The sequence below is a fragment of the Hyalella azteca genome, unplaced genomic scaffold (genome assembly GCF_000764305.2).
Source record: "Hyalella azteca isolate HAZT.00-mixed unplaced genomic scaffold, Hazt_2.0.2 contig2099, whole genome shotgun sequence".
NCBI classification, from domain to species: Eukaryota; Metazoa; Arthropoda; class Malacostraca; order Amphipoda; family Hyalellidae; genus Hyalella; species Hyalella azteca.
Window position 1 is genome coordinate 165,156 of NW_025932386.1, and position 17,904 is coordinate 183,059.

General features: G+C 42.0%; 1 protein-coding gene across 2 annotated transcripts in view; it reads left to right on the forward strand.

Moving 5' to 3' along the window:
• The first annotated feature begins 1,546 nt into the window (after positions 1-1,546).
• The window catches only part of LOC108678159, a 37,341-nt gene continuing 20,983 nt past the window's right edge, over positions 1,547-17,904 (forward strand). For both annotated transcript variants that reach the window (XM_047885068.1, XM_018166510.2), the window contains exons 1-10: positions 1,547-1,643; positions 2,059-2,163; positions 2,950-3,071; positions 5,583-6,114; positions 6,737-8,701; positions 8,996-9,176; positions 9,806-9,907; positions 10,706-10,842; positions 11,538-11,713; positions 12,336-12,763. In XM_047885068.1, the coding sequence (XP_047741024.1) occupies positions 1,608-1,643; positions 2,059-2,163; positions 2,950-3,071; positions 5,583-6,114; positions 6,737-8,701; positions 8,996-9,176; positions 9,806-9,907; positions 10,706-10,842; positions 11,538-11,713; positions 12,336-12,763 (3,784 nt within the window). In that variant the 5' untranslated portion in view covers positions 1,547-1,607. The remainder of the gene's footprint in view (positions 1,644-2,058; positions 2,164-2,949; positions 3,072-5,582; positions 6,115-6,736; positions 8,702-8,995; positions 9,177-9,805; positions 9,908-10,705; positions 10,843-11,537; positions 11,714-12,335; positions 12,764-17,904) is intronic.

The window sequence follows — 17,904 nt, forward strand, 5'->3', positions numbered from 1 at the left end:
AGAATATTTTAGTGACTAATCATAATTTTTGGAGAAGTGAAGCTTAGTTTTGTTTGATTGCTTTTCTATTTTGCCTGGTGATGTACAATCTCCTGGCTTGCCTAAATCCTGAGACCTAGCAACCTTCTGTAGTTTGTCCACTGTACTAGATCCCTAATAGTTATCCATATAGGCAATGTGCATTCAGCTATTGTCGACATGCATGCAGCAGTCCTCATTGAGATGTGCGAGTGGCTTTATCCCCCTTTCAGCACAGTTGAGCTCTTGCAATTAATTTGAATATTAAATGCTTTTTAAGAGAAACTGATCTCCATGTTGAAGGCTTACAATATCAGACATGAAGATCTTGGCTAATGGCTTTGCAATGAAATAAGTGTTTTTAACATAGGGCATTAAAAAGTTAATGGGATTAATTGAGAACAGACTCAGAGTATGGAAAGATTGACTTGCTAGAATAACTTGTGTTCAGGTCACATTTTGTCATCGATCAATTTGGTGTTCTAGCAATTTCTTGAGGATATTTAGGTATATAAATATATAGTACATAAATGGCCCTTGCTGTACTGTAGAAATGTGCCTGATTTGCGTATTTCAACTCTCAGCTTAACAAATTATGGTTGACTTTTGCTTCTTGATTTGTACGTCAACTCGTCAAGTGGTTAGGCCAAATTTGGCAATGTACCATTACATGCACAATTGAATTCCTTCAATTGATATTTCACACATACAGCAGAGTTAGTGAGAAACTTTATAGTCTGATCAAATAGTTTGACTGAATTACTAGTTCATCAGTTCCTGCATTTTTTGCACTTGACAATCAAATATCCACAAGTGTAAGAAATAACCATGGAAGGGCAAGATGGCAATGTTCATACTTATTGCTCGTGTCTCTAAATTCAATGAATTGTTAATTCAATGGCTTTACTGTGCCCATATGTTGACCAAAGGGTCATTCGTGTAGAAGGAATCATTGTGCTCCTGGAATAGCCTGAATGCCCTTATCATGCCTCAAATAATAAGTATACTAGGTAGATGCTGGATCAAGGGGGCTGGTACTAAAAATGCAGTTGGCAGCTTAGCAGAATTTTATGCCAAATTTGGTAAAGAAAGGTAACTTTAGCCTATGTCTAGATGTCATTGAATGGCAGTGCACAATTTATTCACTAATTTTGAAAATGTGCACTCTCTAATATTTAGCAAGGAGAAGCTGTGCAGCACTCTCCACCCTAATTTAGTAAAAATCTAATTTGAAAGTTTGACAGGATTTTTGCAGCCACAACTTGAATTTGAAGCCTTGGAGGCAATAAACAGCTTTGGATTTAGATTTTCAAGCTGTAGATGCACTTTGTAAGCCATGCAAGAGGAATGAAATGGTCAAAATGTAATTATGTTGTATCTCTCTCATAGTAATTTGAAATTCATCAATTTTTCTCTATTTAAGAGGTAATGTAGTGTAAGTTTGATGAATTATTGTTGCACATCTTTGATTTTGCATAGCTGTCATTGAAATGCTTTCCCAATTGAATGAATAATCTTATTGTTCACAGATCTCTGCCATTGATTATAAATGCACTAGGTTTGATCTCTTCTGTGGTGATTCAGCTGTGATGGCTGCAGTGGAGGCTGCAGACCACCAGCCTGAGGTGAGAATGTGGCTGTATCAAAAAACCTAATAAGCACCTGCCTAGTTGATTTGCCACAGCTCATTCAAATTTAAATTCTGTTGAACTAAATGTTAATTTCATAAACGTGTGGAAAGAACTTAAACAGTTTCATATTAACACTCGGGTAAACTATTTACTTTAGCACAGACAAGCCTTGACTTGTTTCCCCAAGGCATTTAAGTCGCCAATATTATTGCGACAACGTGGAGGTCACAGTTCCCACTCTTGGTACTTGGAAATCTTACTTACTCCGTACTGATGTGGATCAGTTATAAATTTCATTTAAAAGTTAGCCTCAAAAAGTCGTGCATATAGCTTCGGCTAAATTACCTGTAGATTAGGATTCGTAGGTCATACGAGATGCAGTAAATTGAAGTCTAAATTTCTCCTCCAGGCTCGGTTTGTCAGTGGCCTGGAACTGTATCAACAACTGAAGCCAGCGCACGTGAAGCTGCAAGAATTATATGAACAGTTACTCTCTGACCGACTTTCCTTCTTGGTGAGAAGTTTTCTGTCTTTCTTGATGATGGTTGCATGAAGACGAGCTTAGTTTGTTCCATTCTCTCCTTGCCAAGTGGTAATGAAGTTGATTTGGGCTCGATAGTAGTCAACGTAACAAGGAATGTTAGAAGGCTTGAAAACCAATTCATCATAATCCTTCTCGTGGTTCATGTGCTTGAAATAGTTTGCATGCTTCCCGCTCCTAATCAGTAAACGCCAACTTGTATAGATTCTTTTAAGTTTTGTTATTTTATCTGTGAATATGTTCTGATTATTTGTAAAAAATTTTCAATGACAGTTTTAGAGTAAAGGGGAAAGGGAAGATAAAGGTGCAGTATCAATGATGGTTAATCTCGATATCAATTGGACATTGCTAGATATTGAACTCAGATCTACCTTTTATGCTTGTAAAATAATTTAGCCATACTGCTTGTAAATCTTGCCTTGCTGATTCATAGGAGATAGTTGGAACATCCTGACTCAGGCGTGCACTGGAATTTACCATAATCTTTAAACTTGGATTCTTTACACTCCATACTTGTGCATCGATTTAAGCTTCAATATTGACTCGTTCTTTCAAATACTAGCTCGACTTAACATTCAATGAATGTGTATATATGCTCATCTCCATTCGTTAGGATTGATAGCGTATTCAAGATCTGTCAACTGCCTTGCTGAAATGTCAATATTGCTGATATTATACATAGTGATTTATATTTTTGTTTACTTTTATCATAGAGCGTGTCCTTCTCTCTCGGTGTTCACCTTAACTTGCGCTGTGCAGGCATACCCAGACTCGTCGCACGCGGCCCGACATGCGCTCGCCTGCCAGACCTACGTCCGGTCGCTGCTCTGCCTCACGCGTCCTGCCCAGGGGCGGCTAGCTGCTCTTCTCGGACAAGCATGGTGAGAAATGCTTTCTGCATTAGTGCCAAGATCCTTATTTGAGAAAGCACGAAAAAATTTTCTTTGAATTTGATATATCTTTATGGGGACATTTTTGTTCGTAACGTAGTCGGTCCCAAATTTAGGTCTTTTCATTCATTGTTGGAAACTTGTGGGCACAAAGGAATTTATTTGAAAATTTAGAGTTTACACTTTACAGGCAATGAGAAATAGCCGCATGGTCTTATTCTCCCGACTAGTTAGACGAGAAGTCGATTCTTACCCTTCCGCATAAATATTAGTTCTGCTGTTCTGGTGACAAATTTAAGGCAGCATAATGAAAGAGCATCTACAAGCCATACTTGGCGTGAAAGAGCTGCGCCATTCTTCCTCGACATACTCAGAACAATGTTGATTGTTCAGGTTTTACTCTAAAATTTAGCAATTACGAACGGTCGGGCTCGTGGCAGCCGGAAATTCTACCTTGGTCCGCACTCGTCACTCTAAAGTCACAACGGGCTGACCAACACTCGGCAGTCCTACGAAAACGGTACAAACTGAAGCATGTCCTACAGCTTGTTCTGCCACGACCAGCAGCCAAATTGCTCCGCAACGGCGCTTGGCGGCCTAATTAAGTTTTGTTATGCAGCATAAATGGCTAGAGTAGTGAGCATTGGGTTTTTGAACAAGTTGTTGATAACGAGTAGTAACAGCAGGACTTGGCTAGTTGAAGTTCGCATTTGCTTACATTATACGGTCTTGCCTAAATTATCGGAATTAACGACATGCACTCGTTCAAGTAATGGATTTTATCTTGAAATGGGTACAGTAATTTATTTAGTGTACATGTGGATTTTTTTAGTAGATGACACACGTTGGTCAGGTATGATTGCCTATCTTTGGGAAGAAAGTCTCCGATTTTCTAACCTCCGCTGCCTTGCAGCACTTTACTTTTTGTCGATGCTGCAGCGCTTTCTTCCCATACCGAAGAGGACCTCAACAGTAATGCATAACGCTAAGATTGAAGTGTGCCAGACGTGCATCCTTAGTACCCTTCTGTATGGCAGTGAAATCTGAACCACGTACGCTGAACGGAAGATCCGCCTACAGTGCTTCCACCTTTCCTTGCCTCCACCGCCTCCTCAACTTCACGTGGGAAGACAGGGTCATAAACACGGCCGTTTTGGAAAAAGCTGGCACGGGAGCATGCACCTTCTTCCGTGTCAACGCCATCTCATGTGGCTTGGTCGCCCCTAGGACTTTCTGTACGGAGAACTAGCCACGGATGCGTGCCCGACCGGCCGCCCGGCATTGCTTTTTAAAGACTAGTGCGACCTCAGAGCAATCAACAGCGACCCCCAAGCCTTAAGGCAGCTTGCTAACAACGGGCCGTTCGGGAGGGAGTCTGGAGGGGCTAGGAGAAGTCGGTCTTTAGGCAGTTGGAGGCTTATAGACAAACTTTGTCTCCGGAAAGCTAGACAGCAGACAGAGTACGTCGTAGCACCATCAGACGCTATTGCGGGCGAGACTAGCATGCCTGAATCGCTGCCAACGGCAAGTTGTGAGGTAACAGATATTACACAACCATCCTCTTTTAAGGTGTACGGATGCCAACAACTTTAAACCTTGAAACTTGTTGAATTGTTGTCAGATCTGCTCCTACAACAGGTGCTTAAGTGAAGTCGTGTGGACTTAGCAGATATAGGCTACTTCTTAATTGTCACGAATTCTGTTGCCAAAGAATTTTTGCAGCTGGCTGGTACTCAGACCCCCACGTCGCCACTATAATCTTAGTGCCTTAAATGCCTCAACTAAACAAGTTGATGCTTGGCTGTGTGAAATTGGAAAGGAATACATCGCCTTGCTTTCGAGCTCCGTACTTTTAATCGGTTTCGGATTCTTATCGTTAACTTCAATTAGAGTAGAAATAAATTATCATTTTCTTGTTACTTGGAAATCATCCAGAAAATTTTTGCCATCTCTATTGACAGATGAAGTTTGGTCGATCATGGCTTTTTACAGCCTTGGGCACGCGCAAGTACTGTGGAACCCTGAGGTAGACCGTATCTGAACTACATTGAACTGCAAGTAAAAACGTATTGAAATAGCGACGAAAGAGGTAAAAGAAAATTCTGATGCATACCTACGCGATTTAAATATTTATCATGATAGCTTGCAGCTGCGTTTAGCTCGTCTGCCTTTGTCTGGCATTAGTCCGCCGAGTTATTCACTTGGCATGAGAAAGTCTTCTGACTCAGCTGTTCTTTTAGTTTTCAGTTACTTGGTGCGCTCTGAAGCTATTATTTTCAGTAGGATAGTTTCTGTAGTCGACCCTCATCCTGAAGCGGAGTCAGGTACTTCTTTAATACTTTGATGTCGATTGCTATCTTATTATTCCTGAATTGAAGAACCGGTCTAAAAAGCGACGAGGAAAGTTCTATACAAAGCTATAATGGTGTAGGTTTCTATAGCATTCCCGTACTAAATAATTTCATAATTTTTTTTAATGAATCCTTCACTTTTGTCTTTCAGTGCCGCCGACCTGAGCCGTGACCTGATGATGGACTTGTTCCTCCACGTCATTCACTTCAACAAGACTGAACCCGCTGCTGGCGCTCAACCAAAGTCTGCAATCGAGGCTCATTTCTTGAAGAACATGGCGTCTCATTTCCAAGATTATTTGAACGCAGCCTTAGGCGAGGACCTGCAGGAATACTACATGGATGATTATTCCTCTCGAATTGTCATGAGTTGTGCTTCGAACTATCACGCAAAAGTTGAAAATTCCTTGAAATCCATCGAAAAGTCGTTCGAAGACGCAAAGAAAAATAAAGTTGGCGAGCTTATTGCCTACGATGGCAAGATGATATCGAAGAAAATCCAGTTACCTGAAGTTGGAGTTCTCGTTTGTGAGATGGAGACTACTTCGGAGGCATCAGATCTGGTGTCATACCTGCAATCCTTCTTACCCGTGTACGACGGCGCATACCCGAACACAGTCACCGACTACATCAAGCAGTACGGTGCTGAGATCATCGTTGCACTCGACAAGCTCGAGAACCAAGTGAGTTAACCATGTTGTGTTGAAGTTCTAGGTTATGAAACTCCCTGCAGATTCCTTATGATCACCTGTTTAGACTTGGCATAAGCCACGAATCGGTCATGCAATAAGTGTGGTTGATTAGCGTTGTCGAGTCATGTGGCCCGTTTTAACGTTTGTGGCGTGAAGATGCTTAAAGATGGCGTGAATATGAAGAAATCTGCTGTTAGATGTACGGTACTTTACTTTCCAAAGTACGGCCTGTGTTCAAAACTTGTTTCCCTCTTGGAACAAGTCTTTCTACAGACCTAACGCTCACATTTCTTGTTCACACCTCTCGACTTGACGACTGGCTTATCAGCGTCTAGAACAGATTTTTCAATCTCCTTAGACTCTTAACCAACGCCAGTGTTCACCAGGATTGGAAATTCGCTTGATTGAAGCTTTCATGATTTTTTGATCTTGTCTAGCTGCTCCCTGCCTCTTGCGTATTCTTGACAAAAAATCAGTTAGATATATAACCGTTAGTCGATTTTATACTCCTCACTGTAGTCATGGCAATCGGTTTGATAGTGTTGAACTAAATTAAATATTGATGGTAATGAACTTCTAGTACTGAATTCATATTTTTTTACCTCTTTCGCAGGTGTTGTCTGTGGAAGTGAGTAGCGTGATGCTCTCCATTTACTTGGAGATTCAAAGTTTCATCGCCGCCACTAACGACTTGGACATTCCCTCAATGAATCGCAAAGACAGTTGTTTGAGTCCTCGTTTTTCTCTCGAATTGAAGGATATTGTATCTATTCTGACAGCTGACGGACACAGAAAGTTATCCGTGGGCCAATGTCACTCTTGCAGTGCCCTGAGAGACATGAATTCAATCTCAGCGTACCAAGACTATGCAAAGAACGAATCTTCCTTTAAACTACTTGATGAATCAAAATTGAAAGATGCCGGCCTCTCGCAAAATCTTCATTTTTACCTCGAGTCTCTGTGTATGAAAATGATCATTTCGTTGACGGAAACGGCAGTTATGACTGCTCTTGAACGCAGGAGCTCAACGGCGGACAATCAGGGTCTAAAGATCATATCGAAGACGCTGGGCGATCTGGTTGAAAGGCTCTCCAGCAAAGACTCTTCGAAATACGAAGAATGTAAGAAGGGTTGCGATAAATTCTATTGCTCCCTCGCTAAGTACTTTTTCCTTCCGGTATGCGTTCACCTAAACGAACTTCGTCAAGGTGACTTTGGTAAACTATTCTTCCGCAAAATGGAACATCTCTTACGGAAGTTGTGCTTGCTGCCTATGTATTCAGAAGTGACGGCATCTGAAACAGTACCGTACATTGGCTTGACCGAAAAGCTGGCCGTCTGTACGTTCTCTGTGCTAAACCATTTCTCGTCAACGAACAACCAGAGCCAATACATAATGTGGTTCTTTGAGGCCAAACTGCCGGTCCTAATGGATTCGGTCTTCCTACACGTTTCGGAGGAAGTCACTGGAACCCTCGCTCCGTTGTTGCGGTCTATAATTACCAACGTGAAGAGAATACGTGCGACAATTGACACTAATGGCAACGAAGATTCTTCAGAGAAGAGTCATCATCACGTTGGGGATGAACTCTCACCATTGTTCGTGGACATTTATCATCCTAGAATATGTAAAGTAAGCGCTTTCGCATGCATGCTATTGAGCCTGTACTCGTGCTTCGACTCAGAAGCGAGTGCCTTGACTTGTCTTGAAGAGCTGTCAGAAGCAGGTTTGTGCTGCTGCATGACAAGCAACACAATACTTGATAAACTCTTGACCAACATAGGTGAGAAGAAGACTGTGATAATAGAGAGAACGTTGGACCTCATAAAGCTGACAGTGATGCAGAGTCTCAACGGTATTTCTTTGTTGAAGAAAGAAAATTGTTTTCAGTGCAACCTAATAGAAATTCGGAAATCTGTTTACATCGAACAGGACATGGAAGGCTTTGTGCTGTTGCAGTTGAAGACAGAGGATGACGCCAAACTAGTTAAATTTCAGGCTAGTAATCAAATAGTAAGAAAATTGGCCAGTGTGGACTCCTTATCGTACGTTGATCTCAAATGGGCTGGCCTGATGAATTACAAAACGGCCGTTGGGTCCTCCTTGAACATGAGTTTGCATAACCATTTGTTATATCTAGTTTGGTTCTGTCCACAAAATATAAGGAGTTTCCTTTTTGAGCACGTCTATCGGGACTTCATCGAGCGAACTTTGAAAACCAGCTTCTGCACTCAGAACAGCTTGAACCTCCCTGAGAACGTAAGCGCTCTCACCGCGTCATTCACCGCTGTGAGCTCTTGTCTTTTAACAGACAAGAGCGCTAGGCTCGCATTAACAGACAGCCAGTGGCAGGCATGGAGTCACTTCTTCATCGGCAGCAGTCGGACGAAAAGTTTGCTTCTTGCGAGGGCCTGCTACGCCTTCGGATGTATAGTCCTCTGCTTCGAGCTACCAGATCTGAGAATGCCCGTCAGCGGCGACGCGTCTGAGCGTCATCCTGCTAGTTTCTTCAACGTGGAGGATAAAATGGTAGAAGCTCAGCAGACCTTCTTTAAATGCGTGAACAGTGACGTCAAGGTAAATTTTGAGATAATCTTTGATTTTGACTTATTGTGTTAGCCTTCCTCGAATGTAGGATACAAACGTGATATCCGGCCCGTTTCTGTTTACTTAGCAAGTTTTTATTTGAAGTTCGCAGGTGACTTTTTTTTCTTAGAAAAAATTTGGTTTCTGATATTCTTGTTATGGCAGTAATTTATCATACCATTTTTCATGGCTAAGCATATTTCAGATTATCAATAAGTAATCTTTTTGGCCATATTTACTCGACCTGCCCTGCTCTCGCTATTAATCCCTTGATTGCTACACAAGGACGAAGCGGCTCTGCACGATGCGCTCGACTCAATGCTCATCACCTGGTCCGTGCTGGACGAGCTCAACGGTGTGCCGCTCTTCAATAACTACATAGAGCAGCGAATGTTGCTCGACGAGAACGGCTCCTTGGTGCCCTTGAAACTCGTCATCGCCGTGCTGCGCGTCTTGGCTGATCCCAGTAAGATCTGTTACTTCATTGTTGCGGTGCAAGTTGCAGCATTGTTAACCGTTTAAAATCTGTTACTTCATCGTTGCGGTGCAAGTAATTTTATCGTTAACCAGGTTTAAGCTCAGCTACTTTCGTTGCGGTGCAAGTAATTTCATCGTTAACCAGGTTTAAGCTCAGCTACTTACGTTGCGGTGCAAGTAACTTCAATGTTATCCGGATTGAACGCGTATTTTGTGCTCACTGATATGCCCAAATGTTCACGTTATTGAAAGATTGTTAAAGCGTTTCTTCTTGTGCGTCTTGCATTTTGTCAGCTGGCCGACACAACGTTTTATTTTTCACTTCAATTGTGGGCCGAGGTAATGATTAATGGTAATGTCGCCGAGGTAATGATTCTAACGTATTAAGTTCCTCGTCTTGTACATAGGGCTTATCATTGTGACGCACTTGTTGAAGCTCTTCGATATAAAGTTTCAACTTAATTACTTAATTGGGTATGCTTCTCTAATGAAGCAATTGAAACGTAAATGTGTTGCAGCAGGGCTGTAAAAGGTGCTGCTTTTGAAAACTACTGAAGACAAAGCGATAATTATACTTCCATAATCAGTGTCTATACCTCACTGCTCCCTCTCCTACAGACCATTGGGTGCGGTCCTTGTTGCTCAATCTTCGGCTTCACGACACCTGCGCGCTCATCAAGTCGTGGCTGTCCGTTGCCGTAGGACTGCGTCCACGCAGTGGTGGGTATCATAAAATTGTATTTCCTAGAGTGCCGTATGCTACGCCATATCCTTTGTAAGTTAGGGTAATCGATATTACTGCAGGATCGTGATCGTCAAAGATGATTTTCAGAGAACGCATTTACATTCTACCGCTGTATGTCACTCTCCGCGAACATAACTTTGAACTTGAATTATACCTACGTAAACTATTAGCTGTAGCAACCAGAGGACGTTTGTACGCATCAGACAATATCTTGAAGTTGTTGTACGTGGCGGCAACCGTCATTGAAAGCCATTTGCGATCACTGGAACGTATTTTACGCAGTAGGCTTGTGACAATATGGCTCCGGTTACTCGTGTCAGGCAGTAGTAAGTGAAGAAATTCCGACGATTACGGCGCAGACTCAGACTAGTCCTTGCTTAGGGACGATTATGTGAGCGATCAGTAGGATATCGACATTTGAAATAGATCTGAACTTACACTAGCGGAAAGATTAGAAGAAATTTCCCTTGCGAAATATTTTCGTACAAAACTTTCGTAGCTTACCGTTTTGCTGAAACCTCAATTCTCACTCTTACTAAGTGGCTTGATATTCGCATACATAAGTTTTCAACATTATTCATGTTCAATTTTTATGGCAACTGACGTCTAGCTTGACCAACAACGAGATCCTGACCCCTAGTTTCTGGCCCAAACAATCGAGTGAGCTTGAAACCAGGTTGGCTGCGACTCGTGGAATTTTACCAAGAAAATTTTCATCCTTAACCAGGATGGGAACTGATTCTGTCGTTAACTCGTGATCTTTCCTCCTGCAGAGGAGAGAAATTTGATGCTTTCACGGCTGCGGGAGTGTCTGATAAGACCTGAGCTGATGGCGCTGCACACGGCGCTGCTCGCGCCTGTCTTCACCGCCCTTATTGACGTCAACTACTCCACCATCCTGGAAGTCAAGGCTAGTCAATTTATAAATGAAACCCTTCGTTTGTGCTTTGTCTAATTACTAGTTACTAGTAATTTACGATACTGTTACTAGTAATTGGTACTACATTCCTTATATTCTAGTATAGTATTCTGTAATGTATGTGATCCAGTACTAGTGATGGTACTAGATTACATATATATATATATTACACGTCAATTCCTCTGGATTGTAAATGGATCCCATCCTCGCTTTTAGGTTTTTGTCTATTCCAGATCTGGAAGAAAATATGAATTTGTGAAAGTATTGTACAAGTCATACTTCCCTTCTCTTTTTCACCTATGTAAGATCTCCATAAGCCTTTTTCGATCTTAACGTCTTAACGTGTCTTTCTGGGGACACATCTTGGTCGATATGCGCCCTCCGGGCTTATTACATCTCGGCACTATTTTTCCCCAACTGGCCTTATTCCTGCTGTACTTTCCGATGGCCGCGTTAAATTAAATGGCACCATCCTTACGTGGGCTTGCACCCTTGGTTAACGGATTGATTTAATTAAGAGCTATCAATATAGAGAAGCTAAAAACTATAATTACTGGAAGCGAACAGAGGGGAGCGAGCAATTAAATCTTGAAACGGCCTAGTTTGCCAATGTAGAGACAGCGACAAATTGCTTTGAAGTCAGCGTTACTTCAAGTATTGAAGATGCTACTCGCTTCACTCTCCAGGGTGGCGTGGTAGAGACCGTGTGCGGTAGAACTGCGGACCACAACACCGTGACGGGCGGTAACTTGGTCACGGACGTGTCTTCTGTAGCACACACGACATCGCCTTGTTCAGCCGCAGAGATCTTCGACCCCGTGCCCATCCTGCTAAAGTCAATGTCCCTCATTGATGATAGAGGGTAAGTTGAGCTACAGCGTGAAGCGCTTGCACCTACATGCCAGTTCATTGATAAGCTCAGAAGTGTCTTAAAAAGTGGTCAGTAATGAGCGTTGACTTTGGATCGTATTCCGTATGTGATAGATCGTTTAAAGGGTGGTAAAGCAGCAAAATGTTTTAGTTTTCTGGGTAAAACTAGAGTGGCTATAAGAGTGCATCCAGGATGCAAAATTCTGCCAGTGTCGAGGCACACGTTCTATACCATAAAATGTATGCAGTTAAAGACTCGCTCTTGATCCTTAGTTGAACAGTTGCAATCGTTGATTGTACCCCTTCCATCATTTTGCTGTAGAAAAATTCATTCTATGCTGGAATTTGAACCATTCGTGTCACGCAAATAATTGGACTAAAAATATGTATCTCGTATCGGCAGATTAAGCCATCGTTTGAATTTGAGATTACTTGGGGAAGGATATATTCAGGTGAACTTTCAGATCTTTTTACTCTGAAGGATTACTTTGAACCTTCATTTGCCGCCGAGTAGGATTAGTTATCGGTAACTAAATTGCCTACTTGAATGAGTACCTGATACAGTAAACGTGTGACGTGGCTGCATTCAAATGTAATAGATTATTCCTGGGCAGTCCGCAGACGCAACGGAAGCAACTATTCCCAGAGCTAGTACCGCTGGTGCTTCACTGCCTCATCGAGCACCACAAAGCATTTCTAGCTCGACAGGACTCGGCCGAGCCTGAAGTGGCAACTCCCGATGTCCAAGTCCTCCCTGATACTGTTGACGATGGCATACTAGCCAAAGCCCTAGGTTCCTGGTGGTCCCAAAGTGCGACTCCTATAGTAGAACCCCAACCATCGACTAAAAAAGCCGAGAGCAAAGGAAAAACGCGTGCCTTCCCAGCGCCTCACGGCCGTGGTCTCGAAAGAGTGCTGGAGAAAATCCTATTTCTCTGCGAGGAAAATGGAGCTGTGGAACAAGCTATGATAAGTGCGAACTGCCTGGGCGTCACCCTCGATGGCTTCTCGCGCATCATGAAGGACTCTGTTTCTTATCAAGGTGAGTATTGCTGTGAAAAAGCCCTAGTGGATCTTTAACGCAGATATTTTAACCAATTTTCTATAGGTGTATTATTAACCAAGTAATTTAGGTGTATTTTTAGGTATTCTAACCAATTTATTTTCTAACCTTAAGGTTTTTTTCTTGACCTGAACCTAGTGTAATTATCATGTTCTTAAGTATCTACTATTGCGCGAGTCGTCACAATCACCACCAATATTGGCAAATCGTAGACAATGACATTTTTTTACGAGAATGGTGCTTTTTTTTCTTCAACTCACGTTTGAGCCAAGTGCACGATTAAGTAGGCGCTCTCCTAATCTTGTATGGATGCCAAAATGTCACTTTCACTGAGAACAAAACCACGCAGTGATTGAATCATCAGGCGTACTCTTTAAATTTTTTTGCATATTTTATTTTGTGTGTAGCTGTTGTTATAGCGTGCCTCCCTGTCTTTTGATGAATCTGAATTTTGGCAGCACAAAGTTCGTAATCATTGCTATGGCTATAGCCTGTAGTGTGTATATTTTCACTGGATTAAGTTGAAGGCGTATAAGCAGTTTTTCTGGTCACCGTATATTGACCATGATCTTAACTGGGTCCAGATTTAGCGTAAACTTTCTAAAACTGGTAGGAATAGCGTGGAATGGAAATGATTGTTTATTGAATAATTATTCGCCGCAGATGTTGAAATAACGATGTTGCTCACATAAATTAGGTTTTTTTCAATGACTCGGTTACACTGAGTCATTGAAAGCGACGCCGTAGTTTGAAATTGAATGTACGATAATTTCTTCAGACAAGATCGTGGAACTGCGGTTTCATAAATTTTCGCTAGTTTTATTTCGCTTTTTAATTATGATATGATTAAACAGGATATTTGGCTTAGCTAAAAGATTGTAACACGGTTTCGTGTTATGGAATTTTCGTGTAACTCTTTTGGAAGGACCATATCGATCTTGCACAACAGGAGCGGTCACAATGTGGAGCGTAAGAATAGAAATATTATTACTCTATTCATTTAGCGTGAACTGTCTAGACTCCAGTTCATTAGCTCATGCCGCCTAATGACTACCGGCTACTCCTTCGATTTTGAATCTTGTTTTTACGCGGCCGCTCTGTAATTATGCTAGTCGTTGATGACGTAAAAAGCTTTGCAAGCTATTGCAGTCTCTAATTCTGTTCGGCTGTCACCCGTTGTTAACTCCGCTGAAAATGCTGCTTTGCGCAAATTTATATTGCCGGTGTTCGACGCTACCTGAACTGATTTTAATGTTGGAGCATAGAACGAGTTAATTATAAAGGATTTTAATAATTTTTGACTAATACATTAATTGCCAGTTTTACTGGCTTCCTGTAGATTTTTCTTCAGGCAGCTAACACTATAAATTGGCAGTCTACTCATTACAATGTAGCAGAAAATCCGGCACGTTTTGGACGTTACTTCTGTTGCGTACCAGATGTGGACTTGTTGCATCTCAAATATTGAGCGATTAAGAATTTTCTTGTAAATAGCGGCTTTGAGAGAACACGCATCAAGCTCGGCATCAGTCCGTAACTAAACGATGCTCGTTACAGGTTGACAGACGAAATTCTGGGAAGCGTTCGTGAAGCAGTTATGCCTGCATCATTAACCTCGTTAATGAGCTCTAACGTGCTTGCGTTCATGAGCTCTAATTGGTGTTCTTCGTCTAAGCATGTCGCGTATCGCTTTGTTCTTGCCTTTTAGTAGTCATTGCTGTAGCATTTAAATGCATAGTTTTGAATCGTTTGGTTTTGAAAAGGTTTGATTAGAAAAGACGAGATATTTATAACTTTATGGGAGCTTTGACAGTTGTGCCTGATTTTGCGTAGAGTTTTTGCTTAGAAAATTGATCGAAGGCTGTTCAAAAATGTTCGATGAAGATATTAATCAGCATATAAGCTGTCTTTTTTTAAACTACAGTACTTGAACCCATTGATCACTGGCGCTGCTGTGATACTGAGATACACCATTTCACTCGAAAACTGGGAAGCGAGAGTTTAACGTTACAAATTGAATAACTTGCGTTGTGTCGTGATTTAATTAGAAACTGTCTATGAAGAGAGCTGCTACGATACGCACACTGAACCAGTGCCGGCTTGTGTAGTTCTCAAAACCTCTTCCCTGCATTATGGCGGATATAACGTAATAGCCCTGTATTTTGCTGCATGGTAAGACCAGCAACAGCTTTGCCCTACCCACCGTTATGACATCTTTCCTCTGATATACGACATGATGTTAACGCCACATATTGCCATTGCTACAAATTTATCATTTACGCTATGTCTAATTGGCCGTGTTTAGTGCCTGCGGTTTCAGGAAGCAATCTCGAAAATATGAAGCAGCCAGTCGCGTTTTTACAGCTGATTTATCACTAATGGGAATGCTTGAAATCGGACCAGCTAACAATAGTGTTGTATTGTTGAGCAATGAATAAACACTTGTTGAACAGAAGCATCTCTTGCCCATTGTTAAGGTTTTTGATTGACGGACCATCGGCTTTTTTTTTAAACTACTCGTACGGTTGCGTTGTCGAAGTTTCTTGATCCGAAGTTTACACGGCTTGTACATGTACAAAATTACAGGCCAAGATTAAAAGTTTTGGGAAGATTGATCAATTTAATCTGAATGGTAGGCTTGCATTGTTGCAAGGGAGGCATTAATGCGTAATTCTCTCTGGTGTGCATGGTCTATACAATAAATGAGGATATTTCAGCATCCGCTGGTGTAGAACTAGGCTCTGGTGCAGCCTATTGTCCATTAACTGGCTTAACTAGAGCAACCTTACCATCTGTCAGTTGTCTCCTGGCCGTCGACACGAAGGGTTTACTTGGAGCTCTGCTTTGCATTGTTGTAGGGTTACTTGTGTTAGCTTCGTAGAGTCCTGTTTTTTAATGCCTGCGTACAGACGTTCGGGATCGTGCTTGTTTTTTTTTATTTTTATACAACTTTACATTTCTCCGGTAATGGGATGCAAGGAGTTGTATATTGTCGTAGATTTTGAATTTAAACCTGGATTATATTTGAGAAACAAGATAGATCAGAACGATTTGCCGATGAATTTACCGTAGATTTAGACAAGGCTCATTTCTCTCCATACGTGCAATGGTGCACTTCGGCCAGCGCCGGTGCTTTTCCTAGGTAGTAAGAAACACTGGACTGTAGACTCGTCCATTTTTCAAAATTGGATTACACAGAGACAACGAATTTGTCCGCATTGATCATTCTTGCAATGCACTCGATGTGCTGCATGCATAGTGACAAGCTCGTGTAGTACATAGCAAGAAATTGGAATGCCATGCGTAGCCTGAAGTACATGAAAGATGATTTTCTGGGATTTAATTATTAACGTGATTTGCAGCTGCGGTCTGAATTAGATTGAAAACATTGTCTTGCATGCCCAGAATTTTAACACTGTATATAGATCCCATTTCTCGACATTTTCATACCTGGAATTTGAGAAATACGTAACTTTTCAAAGCCGTCATCTGCGATTAATTTAGGAAGACGTTACGGTAATGGTTGGATTTGCAGTTCATTTTTGTGTTTACTACATAAACTCCTACCAAGATGCTAGTAGTGAAAAACAATATTAAATACACCTCTCTATTTCGCCCCTGACCACCTACATACGCGATGTGTACGTTCCTCGTCAGAATGTAAGGGATACTGCATGCTGGCTATGCATGTTGCGTACCAAGTAATAAATTTTACAAAGTTTAGCGTGCATGCTTAGCAAGTACCTGTATAAGAAGTTCTGTACAGCACTAAGATGTTGATTTCGCTAGTTTTCCTCTATCACCCATCATTGTAAACCTTCTCATTACAGAAATAATTCTTGAGGCGAAAACTATAAAGCAGTAACTATAATAGTATTTGAAACTGTATTGCAATTGCTCCGATCATTGATGGCCTCCTCACCGGTGCCATGGTTGCCGGTCAAGCCTCTGAGGCAGCGATGTTCCGCGTTGTGGAATTGCGCGCGAGCCTTCGTCACCCGCCGCCCGTCTTACTCCAGGACCACGATTCTATGCTCACCGAAGACGCTCTTGTCGCGCGGCTTCTGTTATCGCAGAATGTAGGTGACGCGCAGCCACTACCTTTGAAATACGATAGCCGTAGTGCTATCAGAAACCTGGAAGCAATGTCTAACAGTAAATTCATTTCATTGGAAATGATGGATACGTTAACCAGCAGTATGAGACCGCCAAATTCTAAGATATTTGAACGCAAACGGGTTTCGCGTCATGCTAATAAGCCTTCGTTTTCAAATATTTTATCAACGAAAAGAATTGTAGATTTTCCCGGCTCAGTACCACCTAACCGCAGGAAGAGAGAAGGAACTGCACGACAGCTCACTGCATTTGTTGGTTCCGTATTGAACGCTGTACCTCTGCCGGCTCCTGTAATTTTATTAGCCATGATATTCTTGGCTTTCATTACCCAGTTGTACTGGGTTTCCCTATTTAACTTGATCTCCGAAACTAGTGCATTGGCAGCCAGCTCTTCAGTGGACTCGTCTGCTTCCTCGGCCAATACGAACTCGGTAGTTGCACAGGAAAGTTACATCATTCCTCATGACAAATTAGTGTTAGCTCTTCAGCAAGCGTCAGCCTCAATTATAGCCTCACAGGCTGCGTCATCTCACGTTCCTGGGAATGCCGGTACAGAGAACTTGGGCCCATCAACACTTGGTCCCTCCAGCACATCTGGCGCTGGTGTAACTCCTAAAGCTTCTTCAGCAGCAAACCTTGCCAGCACAACTTACTCTCAGCTTAGTCTTCCGGGCGCTCACAATGGATTTGGAAACGCGAACACCACTTTTTCATCGATTTCATTGGTTCCTGGCAACAACTCGATAGCATCTACAATCATTCCTAGCGTCAGTAACGAAGAGACTTCCACTGCAACTACCAAGGCGTCTTCCAGTCCTGATATGGCTCACTTGATATCGGGTTCCACCGGCAGTCTTCAGGTGGTGACTGCTGCGCCACCGCCGTCGTACGCTATGTTGCAGCTTCCTATTCAACATCTCGGGCTGCCGCCCTGGTAATAAATATATCTCAGATTTATCCAGGTTTTATTATCCTATCGTTTTGATCCAAAGTCTTACGCCGTT